The 14,496-nt window shown below is 42.0% G+C and overlaps 1 protein-coding gene across 1 annotated transcript in view; it reads left to right on the top strand.

The window, feature by feature from the left end:
* LDLRAD3 (low density lipoprotein receptor class A domain containing 3) overlaps positions 1 to 14,167 on the top strand; it is a 352,310-nt gene extending 338,143 nt beyond the window's left edge. The window contains exons 5-6 of the mRNA XM_053720522.1: positions 9,836 to 10,181; positions 12,601 to 14,167. Coding sequence (XP_053576497.1) covers positions 9,836 to 10,181; positions 12,601 to 12,808 — 554 coding nt within the window. The 3' untranslated portion in view covers positions 12,809 to 14,167. The remainder of the gene's footprint in view (positions 1 to 9,835; positions 10,182 to 12,600) is intronic.
* The last annotated feature ends 329 nt before the right edge of the window (positions 14,168 to 14,496 follow it).

Genomic DNA, 14,496 nt, shown 5'->3' with positions numbered 1-14,496 from the left:
GTAGCCACATCCCATTGTAAAGGACTTCTAAGCTGCAAATCAGTATGTCTGTCCCGGGACAGCCGAAGGGATGAGCCTTGTGCACTCTCATGTTATTTCCCTATTCAGTGTAAGTAAGTTTACAATTAAATCTCATGAGAGTTAAGTCAAATCTCATAAGATCACAGTAAAAGAGTTCATGACCTCAGCACTGCTGATGCTGATTGGCTGCTGTTTATTTCTTCATTTTTTTTTTTTTTTTTACCTGCAGCTTGGCAGCAGCTGAGTATAACTTTTTACACAAAATTTACTCTGCTGAGCTGAGGAAATTGTGAGGTAAAATATCTTCCTTTTTTACATAGAGATGCTCAGGTGATATTTTCCTGTCAGCTTTTTACAGTTATACTGCATCAGTTCCAAGTGATTTAGCCTATGAGTATTATGTCCCTTTAAAACAATTTATTGGTATTAAGAAACTCCTCATAAAAAAATTCCAGTGACAAGAGTGACTTAGAATTGGTCGCTTTTACGGTATATAATAAGGTTAGATAAAGAACTGTTCACATAAAATACAATGCAGTTGGTCTCAATGCGATTGGATTACATACAATACAATTGATATACAATATATAAAATGCCAATGATAGATACACTGAACAAATATAGTATCAAGAGTACAGTTGGTACAATATATGGATAAATGATGACCGATTAGTTACCTATATGAACGTGTACACGTGCAAAAAAGAATAAATAGATAAAAAATCTAAAAGACATGTCGTGAAAAATAAATGAAAAATATCCAAGTGAAAAATATACAGTATGTATATTCAAGTGTCCAAATAAAGGTAAAAGACAGTCCGAAATTATATCTCCAATAGAAATTGTGTATATAATACCCAAAAGAAATATATATATATATATATATATATATATATATATATATATATATATATCTATATATAAAATGTGTCCAGTGGTATTATATAATCCAAGTGTCCAAATATCCAAAACAAAGGTATATGTTATTTCTAGTGGTTCCTGAATCCAAATAGGTATCCAAAAAATCCCACTGTGGGGATAATAACTGATGATAAACAATGCAATCCTTGCAGTGGGATTTTTTGGATACCTATTTGGATTCAGGAACCACTAGAAATTACATACTCCTTTGTTTTGGATATTTGGATACTTGGATTATATAATACCACTGGACACACACACATATATATATAATTTCGGACTGTCTTTTACCTTTATTTGGACACTTGGATATATATATATTTCTTTTTAAAGACACGATGAGTCCACAGATTTCATCCTTGCTTGTGGGATTACGCCTCCTGGTCAGCAGGAGGAGGCAAAGAGCACCCCAGCAGAGCTGTATATATAGCTCTCCCTTACCTCCCAGTCCAGTCATTCTCTTTGCCTATGTTAGTGATAGGAAGAGGTAAAGTGAGGTGTTAGTTATAGATTCTTCAATCAAGAGTTTATTATTTTTAAAGTAGTGCCAGAGAGTGCTGCTTTGTTCTAGGGTGTAGCCGTAGTCCATATCAGTCTCTACAGTAGAGCATTTGGTGGTTTTAAAGCAATAGGAACTGGTGGGACATAATTTTCACTGCGCCTCCCATACATATTTGCTTCCCTAATCCAGATAGCCTAAGCACATTTAACTCAGGCTTATCTTATTCCACAGGGCTATGGGAGGGAGAGGTCCTCTTACACCTGCTGGACTGCCATGCTGTCGCACAGCATTCAAGGTAAGTGCTAACTTTATTATTTCTGGGGACATCATTCGCTCAGAAGAAAGTGAGCACTACATTAGATACAATCACATGTCAAGGGCTAAGATAAAGATTGGGCTCTTTATTGTGATGGGACTGTGGTCTCTTCTTGAGGAGAGCTATGTTATACAGACACTGGGGCTGGATGGAATCAGTGTTATTTTACTCCCGGCCGTTTTAACATAAAATATGCCGACCGGGAGATGGCTAACTTTTATTTTCTGGCAACAGAAAAAGTGGCTCTAATTATTTATGGGGATATTGCCATGATAATAAGTTTTAGAGCGCAGGTCTTATTAGGAGATAGAGCTACCTGACATGCGGTAGCATACTCGACTAAACTTTTATACATTTGGCTTATTTGTCATATCCCCCGGTGTCAGATCTATAAGATCTTAATGGCGACCGGGAGATTGAGTACGGGGACGTCCACGATGGGCGGAATTTTCTTCCCGACGTTTTTGAGCTCATTCCTCCATCTCTGGACGCAGTACAATCAGAGTGCTGGGAGATGGAGTACTATTACGCCCACAAGGGGCGGAGCTATATCGAGCATTTGTTAGCTGCACTCTCTACCTCCATTATGATACCGGAGGGTAGAGCGTTTAACACTACTATGAATCTGCTCAGTGCTAGACCTAAATACATTGTTATAGTGATAACTTGGACACCTTCAGCACAATAGCTGAGGTTCAGTAGGTCCAGAACATGTTTGCTTACTAATTAAATGTCAGTTTGCAATTTTAAGATAAAAGCACACAATAAACACAATGTGGTCTTTAAAAATTTAATGGACAGTAAAGTTTTTATCTGTTATCTTTATTATAATGATTTCAGTTGCTTGGTTTAGTTCATCCTTTGTGATAGGATGCTACAAAAGCACGCAAAAGATAATGTTATTTTAACATTTAAAGAAACAGTACTGTTTTTTATGTGTCATTTTTTTATTATATATACTCCTTCTAAAGCGATAGCTGTTAGGAGTCTGGTGACACCGGTCACTCCATGCCACAATTTTCTTCTATAGTGTCTAAATTAATTTTATGACCCACAGGCAGTGCTCTGCGGTTCCTTGCAACTTTCATTTGGTATTGTTACACAAGACATTGCCTTTTTTGATGTACATAGCGATGTCTATTTACAGCAATATTAACATTCTTATTGGATTGTTTCTGCACAACAGAAATAAGACATTCTTTTAAAATTTAAAGAGACAGTAACATTTTTTTCTGTGTAAATTTTATTGAAGGAATTGCTGCAGTTTATTTGTTGATTCATCCTTTGTGACGTAGGATGGTACAAAAGCATACACAAATTAGTTACAAATTAGTTACTTTAAGATTTAAAGAGACAGTAACGTTTTGTTCTGTGTACATTGTAATGAATTTCAGCTGTTTATTTGTTAATTCATCCCTTGTGATGAAACGAATGAAAGGATGAAACGAACGCACACAAGAATAGAGTTACTTTTCAGATTTAAAGGAACAGTATTGTTTCCTATGTGAAAAATGTATTAAATATTTATTAAAATTTATTCAAATTTATTTTCTCTTTTTGAACCTACTCCCTCTACGGCAATTGCTGTTTGGGAGTCTGTTAACAATGGCCACGAATTTCTCCTATAGTTTCCGTCAAAATGTTATGGCCCTCAGGCAGTGCCCTGCGCTTCATTCACACTCCACTCGGGGTTATGATGCATTATATATTTTTCCACGAGGTATAAAAAAAAAAAAAGGCATTGCTAGAGGAGTTACTATTCTAAAAGGTTCCTGCATGTTACTGAGAATCTCAGTTTCAGATGGAATTGGTACCTTAGGCATTCCCTATATTTACAAGATGGTTTCCCATAGCCGACTCAGCTAAGGACAGCTGGCTGTTGTGGCCTAGTGGTTAGCAAGCCTGGCTTGAAAACTTGGACGACATTCCCTAGGGGGGAAGGAGTAGTTTCAAATAAATCACTACAGGAACTTCTATACCCTTAGAGGATAGTCTTATGGACAAAATTTAGTAATGGGACACACACCAGGGTTTACAATGGCAACCATCTATGTACTTGGCTACCGTCATTAGTGTGACGGCATATTGGTTTGATGCGTTGTCTGATGCTATTAAGTCAGTAGCTTCCCTGGATAAAATCCAAGACTGGATAAAGCTTTCACATTGGCTAATTCCTTTGTTTCAATTTCTTCCCTTCCAGTTATCAAACTGGGAGCATAGGTGGCTCTGTTCCAGCTCTTGGAACCTTATGGTTAGAGCCTTGTTTTACAGATATATGCTCTAAAACTAAGCTTTTGGTGATTCCTTGCCAGGAACAGACATTGTTGGGACCTGGCTTGACGAAAATTATAAAAAAAAAAAAAAAAAAACACATAGCCTGCGGTTGAATCAAAGACAGCATGGAGAACATGCCCTGGTCCGGGATTGGATCTTGTAGGGGGCTGACTTTCCATTTTCACTTAAATTTGGTTTCGAGCTCAAATGTTTTCCTCTCAGAGGCAGGCTCTGCTTTCAAGGTTGTCTGAAGATCAGACAAAAGGAGAGACGTCATTACACTGCGTAGGAGACCTCTCAGACCTGGGAGTGATTGTTTCAGTTCTAATACTGGTACAGGATATGGTTTTTTTTTATACCGATCGGGTTGTGGTTCCCGAAAAAGGGGAATTTTCAGACCATTTTTTAAGTAGTGTACTGTCCTTCAAGATGGAACCTATTAATTTGTTCCATTCCTCCCTTGATCCTAGAGGGTCAATTTATGACAATGGTGGATTAAAGGACGAGTACCTTCATGTGCCGTTCACGAGAATCGTCTCAAGTTCTAGGGTTTGCCTTTCTGGACAAACACTTCCTGTTGTGGTCCTTCCTTTCGGTCTTGCCACAGTTCCGAGTTCTCACGGAGGCTCTGGGATCGCTGTTGGCGGTGCTTCAGTTACGGGGCATTGCAGTGGCGCCCTATCTGGCTGATATCCTAGTCCAGGCGTCATCCTTACAGCAAGCAAGATTTCCACGGACATGGTGTTATACTTCCCATGATCCGACGGGTGGAAGGTGACTTTGGAAAAGTGTTCCTTAGTCCCAAGCACAAGGGTAGCTTTCTTGGGAATCATGACAAATTCCATATCAATGAAGATTTTTCTGACTGAGGTCAGGAAATCAAGGTCTATCGATACTGGTCTAGTCCTTCAGTCCACTTCTCGGCTTTCAGTGGCTCAGTACATAGAGGTAATAGGGCTGATGGTGACGGCAATGGACAATAGCCGGACAGATAGCTCAGCATGCTCAGGCACTGTGGCTGAGCTCTGTAACAATCCAAGGGTTGCAGATTATATTCCTGGTGAGGTCCACTCAGCCTTTCATCCTTCCAAGGTTGATAAAATGAGCAGCGCCTTGAGACCCTTAAAATTTTGTTTGTTCGTTCCACCTCAGACCTATGCAGTTAAGCATACTCAGGCAATGGAACGGAGGGTATGCAGACTTGTCTCCTCAATTAACTCTGGATCAGGAGACAAGGGACTCTCTTCTATGGTGGTTGTCTCTGGATCACTTATCCCAGGGAACATGATTCACATGATTTAGCAGAGTGTGTTCTTTTTATAAGCATCCTGGAACTGACAGCGACCTTCAAGGCTCTTCTGGTCTGGCCTCAGTTGGCTTCGGCCCAGTTTCATCAGTTTTCAGGCGGACAACATGGCGACGGTCTTACGTCAATCATCAGGGAGGAACGAGGAGTTCCTTAATGAGGGTTGAAGTAGCCAAGATTATCCAGTGGGTGGAGGCTCATTCTTGCTATATGTCAGTGATCCATATCCCAGGGGTGGACACTTAGGAAACGGATTTTCTGAGTAGACAGATTTTTCATCCGGGAGAGTGGGAACTCCATCCGGGAGTATTATCCAATCTGATTTTCAAATGGGGTCAGCCGGAGTTGGATCTCATGGCATCTTGTCAGAATGCCAGGCTTCTGGGATACGGGTCCAGGTCCAGGGCCCCCAGTCCGAGCTGATAGCTGCCTTGGCAGTTCTTTGGTTCTTTAGCCTAGAATATCTATTTCCCCCGTTTGCGCTTCTTTCCCGGGTGATTATTCAAATCAAATAGGAGAAGGCGTCAGTGTGTGACCTCGCAGAATTTGGTATGCCGATCTGGTGGACATGTCATTTCTGCCACCTTGGACACTTCCGTTGAGGAAGAACCTTCTTATTCAGGGTCCTTTCTTCCACTCAAATCTAGTTTCTCTGAAGATGACTGCTTGGAGATTGGACGCTTGATCCTATACAAGCGAGTTTTCTCTGATTCGGTCATAGATACCTTCTTCCAGGCATGTAAGCCTGTAACTAGGAAGATTTACCATAATATAGGGCGTAAATATCTTTATTGGTGTGAATCCAAGGGTTACTCATGGAGTAGAGTTAGGATTCCCAGGATTTTGTCTTTTTTCCAAGAAGGATTGGAGGAGGGTTTCTCAGCGAGTTCCCTAAAGGGTCAGATCTCTGCTTTATCTATTTTGTTACACAAGCGTCTGGCAGATGTCCCAGATGTTCAATCCTTTTGTCAGGCTCTAATTAGAGTCAGGCCTGTGTTTTAACCATTTGCTCCTCCATGGAGTTTGAATTTAGATCTTAAAGTTCTTCAGGGGTTCCGTTGAACCTATGCATTCCATAGATATTAAGTTGTTATCTTGAAAAATTTTATTTCTTGTTGGCATTTCTTCTGCTCGAAGAGTGTCTGAGCTTTCGGCATTACAATATAATTCGCCTTACCTTATTTTTCATTCGGATAAGGTGGTGTTATGTACTAAACTTGGTTTTCTTCCTAAGGTTGTTTCAGACAAGAACATTAATTAGGAGATTGTTGTTCCTTCCTTGTGTCCTAATCCTTCTTCTAAGAAGGAACGTCTTCTGCACAATTTGGACGTAGTCTGTGCTTTAAAATTTTACTTACAGGCGACTAAGGACTTTCGTCAATCGTCTTCTCTGTTTGACATTTTTTCTAAAGAACGTAATGGTCAGGAAGCTACAGCTACCTCTTTCCTTTTGGTTGAAGAATATCATCCGTTTTGCATATGAGACTGCTGGACAGCAGCCTCCTGAAAGAGTTACGGCTCATTCCACCAGGGCTGTTGCTTCCTCATGGGCATTCAAAAATAATGCTTCAGTTGAGCGGATTTGCAAGGCTGCTACTTGGTCATCTCCAACTTTTTCTAAATTTTACAACTTTGATACCTTTGCTTCGGCTGAGGCTGTTTTTGGGAGAAAGGTTCTTCAAGCAGTGGTGCCTTCCGTTTAGGTTCCCTGTCTTGTCCTTCCCTTTTCATCCGTGTACTCTAGCTTTGGTATTGTATCCCACAAGTAAGGATGAAATCCGTGGACTCATCGTGTCTTTAAAAAAGAAAAGAAAATTTATGCTTACCTGATAAATTTGTTTCTTTTTAGACACGATGAGTCCACGGCCCGTCCTGTTCTATGAGACAGGTTATTATTTTTTGTTAAACTTCAGTCACCTCTGCATCTTGGCTTTTCCTTTCTCTTCCTAACTTCGGTCGAATGACTGGAGTGAGAGGGAAGGGAGGAGCTATATATACAGCTCTGCTGTGGTGCTCTTTGCCTCCTCCTGCTTACCAGGAGGCGTAATCCCACAAGTAAGGATGAAATCTGTGGACTCATTGTGTCTAAAAAGAAACAAATTGATCAGGTAAGCATAAATTTTCTTTTTTCACTTTTTTTCACGACATTTCTTTTAGATTTTTTTTATCTATTTAATCTTATTTTGATTTTTAATTTTGATTTTTATACCTTTTGCAATTTGGCCATTTTGTGTATTTCTAACTGCATTTTTTCACAGTTTATAAAAAAAATTTTTGCAGGTGTACACGTTCATATAGGTAACTAACTGGTAATCTAACCGGTCATTTATCCATATATTGTACCAATTATACTCTTGATACTGCCTTTTTTCAGTGTATCTATCATTGGCATTTTATATATTGTATACCAATTGTATTGTATGTAATCCAATCGCAGTGGGACCAACTGCATTGTATTTTATGTGTTAACAGTTCTTTATCTAACCTTATTATATACCGTAAAAGCGACCAATTCTAAGTCACTCTTTTCATTGGAATTGTTTATGAGAAGTTTCTTAATACCAATAAATAGTTTTAAGCATTTTGATATTATAAGTTTTTTATACTCGTTTGCCTATATATGGGACTAACTGTCAATGTTATTATACAATAATAGATTTACCATCGTTAGACATTTACCTCTTATCACCTCCTCCGTAGTCAGCTCTGTTCTTGATTATATCCTGTTATATGTACTTTAGCCATTTTTGGCGCTCCTATATCTTTCTTCTGTACTTTAAACCCAAGATCCAGTTAGGGGGTCTTTTATAGTGGAGCTTGTACATATACACAAATCTAGGCGCAGTTCTTTACACCACACACCTCTGTCTGTGATCCCTTCACACTCTCTGTGATCCCTTCACACTCTCTGTGATCCCTTCACACTGTCTGTGATCCCTTCACACTGTCTGTGATCCCTTCATACTGTCTGTGATCCCTTCACACTCTCGGTGATCCCTTCACACTCTCTGTGCTCCCTTCATACTCTCTGTGATCCCTTCATACTGTCTGTGCTCCCTTCACACTCTCTGTGATCCCTTCACACTGTCTGTGATCCTTTCCCACTCTCTGTGATCCCTTCACACTGTCTGTGATCCTTTCCCACTCTCTGTGCTCCCTTCACACTCTCTGTGCTCCCTTCACACTCTCTGTGATCCATTCACACTGTCTGTGCTCCCTTCACACTCTCTGTGATCCCTTCACACTCTCTGTGCTCCCTTCACACTCTCTGTGATCCATTCACACTGTCTGTGCTCCCTTCACACTCTCTGTGCTCCCTTCACACTCTCTGTGATCCCTTCACACTGTCTGCGATCCTTTACCACTCTCTGTGATCCCTTCACACTGTCTGTGATCCTTTCCCACTCTCTGTGCTCCCTTCACACTCTCTGTGCTCCCTTCACACTCTCTGTGATCCCTTCACACTCTCTGTGATCCCTTCACACTGTCTGTGCTCCCTTCACACTCTCTGTGATCCCTTCACACTCTCTGTGATCCCTTCACACTCTCTGTGATCCCTTCACACTCTCCGTGATCCCTTCACACTCTCTGTGATCCCTTCACACTGTCTGCGATCCTTTCCCACTCTCTGCGAACCCATCACGTTCTCTGTGATCCCTTCACACTGTCTGCGATCCTTTCCCACTCTCTGCGATCCTTTCCCACTCTCTGCGATCCTTTCCCACTCTCTGCGATCCTTTCCCACTCTCTGCGATCCCTTCACATTCTCTGTGATCCCTTCACACTGTCTGTGATCCCTTCACACTGTATGTGATCTCATTGTGCTCTTATTGAATTGCAAGAACAGCACTCAGTAAAAGTACTGTTTTCAACACATGATCATCCATTACAAATATATTTAAAAAGTCAAAATATATTACACGATAAATAAGACTAATCTATAATGGCCCTTTAAGATTATATAATTTAGATACAGTAAATAAAAAAATGACTTTAATGTAGTTAAATAATCATTTAGTGCTTTAATAATCTGTTTTACCCATGTATTGTGCAATAATGAGTTCCCTGCATTAAAGGGACATAAAACAAGTTGGTATGGAAACAAAATATAATAATATGTACTTTAATTACTTTACCTGCAAATTTATACTTCAGTACCTCACCATTAACCCCTTCTTTTATTTTTCCGAATTGTACAGCTCTAACTCCCCCTACACAATTCCTTTTTTGGCTGTATCTATATCTATTGTTGCTTTGGTAGAATACGAAAATGCATAGGTATTATCTGCTGATAAGGGGGGTGGAGCACAGTGCTCAAGACAGCATGGCTATTTAAGTATTTTTTTTTTTTTTTTAATTATTTTAAATTACTTACCAACAATTTTTTTTATGCAAACTATTTTTACTTAATTAGCCCTTTTAGGATATGCACAGATCCCAACATGTTTTATGGCACTTTAACTACAGGTGTATAATTGTTGTTTTGTCTCTACAGAGTCGGCCAGCGAGCTAGAATATGGATCCTCAGAAACACTGCGTCTTCATTACTCCAGTATTACATATATTATTATTGGCAGCTCGGTCATTGTTGTGCTCGTGGTGGCGCTGCTGGCGCTGGTCTTGCATCATCAGAGAAAACGCACTAACATGATGAGCCTTCCTGTGCACCGGCTCCAGCATCCCCTGCTCTTGTCCAGGCTTGTTGTGCTTGATCGTCCCCATCACTGCCGTGTCACATATAATGTCAACAATGGCATCCAGTACATGTCATCTGAGGGCTACCAGCAGCCAGTGAGCATCGAATCTCCACCGTCGTACACTGAAGCTGTGCTTGACCAAAGGTGCGGCCTGCCTGGTTATACTAATAGTATAAGAATAAACATCTCCTGCAAGAAAATACATGTACCTCTCACCTCCCCTTTAATACACAGGCACCAGGGCACTTACCTCTCACCTCCCCTTTAATACACAGGCACCAGGGCACTTACCTCTCAATTCTCCTTTAATACACAGGCACCAGGGCACTTACCTCTCACTTCCCCTTTAATACACAGGCACCAGGGCACTTACCTCTCACTTCCCCTTTAATACACAGGCACCAGGGCACTTACCTCTCACCTCCCCTTTAATACACAGGCACCAGGGCACTTACCTCTCACCTATCCTTTAATACACAGGCACCAGGGCACTTACCTCTTACCTCCCCTTTAATACAAAGGCACTAGGGCACTTACCTCTCACCTCCCCTTTAATACGCAGGCACCAGGGCACTTACCTCTCACTTCCCCTTTAATACACAGGCACCAGGGCACTTACCTCTCACCTCTCCTTTAATACACAGGCACCAGGGCACTTACCGCTTACCTCCCCTTTAATACACAAGCACCAGGGCATGTACTTCTAACTTCCCCTTTAATACACAGGCACCAGGGCACTTACCTCTCACCTCCCCTTTAATACACAGGCACCAGGGCACTTACCTCTCACCTCCCCTTTAATACACAGACACCAGGGCACTTACCTCTCAACTCCCCTTTAATACACAGGCACCAGGGCACTTACCTCTCACCTCTCCTTTAATACACAGGCACCAGGGCACTTACCTCTTACCTCCCCTTTAATACACAGGCACTAGGGCACTTACCTCTCACCTCCCCTTTAATACACAGGCACCAGGGCACTTACCTCTCACCTCCCCTTTAATACACAGGCACCAGGGCACTTACCTCCCCTTTAATACACAGGCACCAGGGCACTTACTTCTTACCTCCCCTTTAATACACAGGCACCAGGGCACTTACTTCTTACCTCCCCTTTAATACACAGGCACCAGGGCACTTACCCCTCACCTCCCCTTTAATACACAGGCACCAGGGCACTTACCTCTCACCTCCCCTTTAATACACAGGCACCAGGGCACATACCTCTCACCTCCCCTTTAATACACAGGCACCAGGGCACTTACCTCTCACCTCCCCTTTAATACACAGGCACCAGGGCACATACCTTTCTCATCCTCTTTAATACACAGGCACCAGGGCACATACCTCTTACATCCTCTTTAATACACAGGGACTATGGCACTTACCTCTCACCTCTCCTTTAATACACAGGCACCAGGGCACTTACCTCTCACCTCCCCTTTAATACACAGGCACTAGGGCACTTACCTCTCACCTCCCCTTTAATACACAGGCACCAGGGCATGTAATTCTCACCTCCCCTTTAATACAAAAGCACCAGGGCACTTACCTCTCACCTCTCCTTTAATACACAGGCACCAGCGCACTTACCTCTCACCTCCCCTTTAATACACAGGCACTAGGGCACTTACCTCTCACCTCCCCTTTAATACACAGGCACCAGGGCATGTAATTCTCACCTGCCCTTTAATACAAAAGCACCAGGGCACTTACCTCTCACCTCCCCTTTAATATACAGGCACCAGGGCACTTACCTCTCACCTCCCCTTTAATACACAGGCACCAGGGCATGTACTTCTAACTTCCCCTTTAATACAAAGGCACCAGGGAACTTACCTTTCACCTCAACTTTAATACACAGGCATCAGGACACTTACCTCTAATCTCTCCTAATACACACAAACCTGGGCACTTACCTCTAAACTTCCATTTAATACACAGGCATCAGGGCACTTACCACTCACCTCTCTCTAATACACAGACACCAGGGTACACACCTCTCACCTCTCCAGGGCACCAGAGAAAGTACCCCTCCTAATACACAGACACCAGGGCACATATCTCGCACCTCCTCCTAATACACAGACACTGAGGCATATACCTCTCACCTTCCCCCAAAAACAAAGACACCAGGACATGTACCTCCCCCAATACACAGACATTGGGACATGTACCGTCACTTCCCCTTAATACACAGACACAGAGGCACATACCTCTCACCGTTCCCTAATACACAGACACCTGGCACATACCTCCTAATACCTAGACACTGGGGCACGCACCTCCTCTCCTCCTCCGCCTAATACAAAGACACTCATGAACGTAGTTCTCACTTTTCCCTAATACATAGACACAGGGGGAAATTACCTCTTACCCCCCCCCCCAATACACAGACACCAGGCTCCACATATATCTCACCTCTCCCTTAAACACAGACAAGCACGTACCTTTTAGCTCCCCCTGATAAACAGACACCAGGACATGTACCTGTACCTCCCCCTAATACACAGATTAATAAAGGGAACTGTCAACAGATTTTTTTTTTTCTGTCTTCCAGCTCTCGACCACCTTGGTTTGATTTACCTCCCCCTCCATACCCCTCTGACATGGAGATTGGAGGCCATACCGAGCTACCACCATACCGCTCTCGGACCGGCAGTTCCACAAGTAATTGCATTGGGAATCAGAGCCTGGGGTCCATATGCAGAGGGGAAGACCCCAACAACTATGCAGAGACACATGAAACCACAGCACCAAATGCATGAGCCTTAGGCCCCTCTCGATCCAAGAGGGGTCTTCATAGTGAACCCCTCCTGCAGTGAGAATACTTATCATGGGTTGGTCTGCTGCATCTTGTTACCAGTGGAGTATTTCTTGTTTGTTATTGTTTGCAGATATATATGTTTGTAACTTGTTGTCTGCTTTATTTTTCTAATGCCTTTGACTCTCCAGATAAAAGAGATAAATTCAGGCTACAAGATGTAGAGCAATAAGGCACTTAGCCCCGTGCGACAGTATGTGTTGTGTTTAGAGCATAGCATTAATACCAAGATGTGAAAAGAAACGGATTGAGCCCTGCAGGCCTTGCAGACCTTTAAAGATCACAGTCCATTAACTGCTCTGAGCCGCAGAGCCGATAAGCTGATGGTATCATCTCTCATGTCATGTGAGATAAACTCAATGCCGAATCCAGTGCGTTTGTTCGGAAATGCATGGCCTGTAAAGGCAGAGAGTAGGAAATAACAGCACAGCTTGATCCAGGTGAAGAGAAAAAGCACAAAAATATTTTATTATCCACACAGAGACCAAAAAGTCAGTGTAAGAAATGGCAGCTTTCTGAGACTTTAGTAGCAGGAACAGGCATCTGGCCGAAGTGACCTTATATCTACAGTGCCTTAGTGGCCCCCGGCATGAGTGTGTATTGATTCCCTGAGCAATAAGAATGTCCCTGCATCTGCGTCGTCTTCCTCTGCATCAGTATTCAGACATTTGCAGCCGGGGGCCTAGAGGCCGTTGTGGTGTGGAAATCAGCGTATTACACTTTGTAATCTCTACTCTTTACTATTAACGTCTCCTGTGGTAACAAGTGCGACCAGACCAACCTGTGACAGGATATTGGTGCGTTGTGGCACTGTGTGTATTTATCATATTCTTGTAGGATAAATTAGTGGGGGATTTCCCTCCATCTCTTTGAAACTTTCTCCTTCTCAGGCTCCTCATCAAATGCTGCAAAAGACAAGTAATCAATTTCCATGTTCTGAAGACTTGGTAAAGAAAAAAACACCCTCGGTATGACACATCTGGGACTCAGGGAGCCTCTATAAATTATATATAAACTTTAAGTTTGGCATCTAATACTGTTCGTCATTTATATATAACCAGCTGATTTGCTTTAACCTATCTGCTTTATAAGCTGAGTACATATAGCACCTGCCTGGATTTACAGTGAAGAGAGACCAGTTACACAGCACTCATACAAGTTATCATCCTATGTCACACCAAGAACCCAGCTCAAAGTGCCTAAAAATATGCAAACTGGAGAACAATGGTTGATTTTCCTTAACCATTGGGTTGCACAGAGGGTGGCAGCTCTCAGACAAGGGATTAAATACATGATATAAAAATCTGGAAGTTCATTGTTCATTTCAATGCAGGTTTAATAATGTTTGACTGTCTGTCCATTTGTCTGCCTATATCTCATCTACCTACAGTTAAATCTGTGAGCATGTATAGGGCATAAACAGTGCAGCCCATGCGTCTATGAGCTTGCAGTTTTAGGGGGAGAGAGCATAAGCTAAAAGCATCAGACAAAAACATGGTGAAAGGAACAATTACTGAGATAAAAATGTGTGCAGATTTCTTTTGTTTGTAACGATGAGATCAGTATATCTACCCTCTGTACAATAATATATTGTCCACTTGCTGTGCAGTAACCTGAGGGGGCACAGTGTAT

The sequence above is a fragment of the Bombina bombina genome, chromosome 7 (assembly GCF_027579735.1).
Source record: "Bombina bombina isolate aBomBom1 chromosome 7, aBomBom1.pri, whole genome shotgun sequence".
Taxonomy (NCBI): Eukaryota; Metazoa; Chordata; class Amphibia; order Anura; family Bombinatoridae; genus Bombina; species Bombina bombina.
The sequence above is the reverse complement of the archived record's forward strand: the minus strand, read 5'-3'. Positions and strand labels throughout refer to the sequence as shown.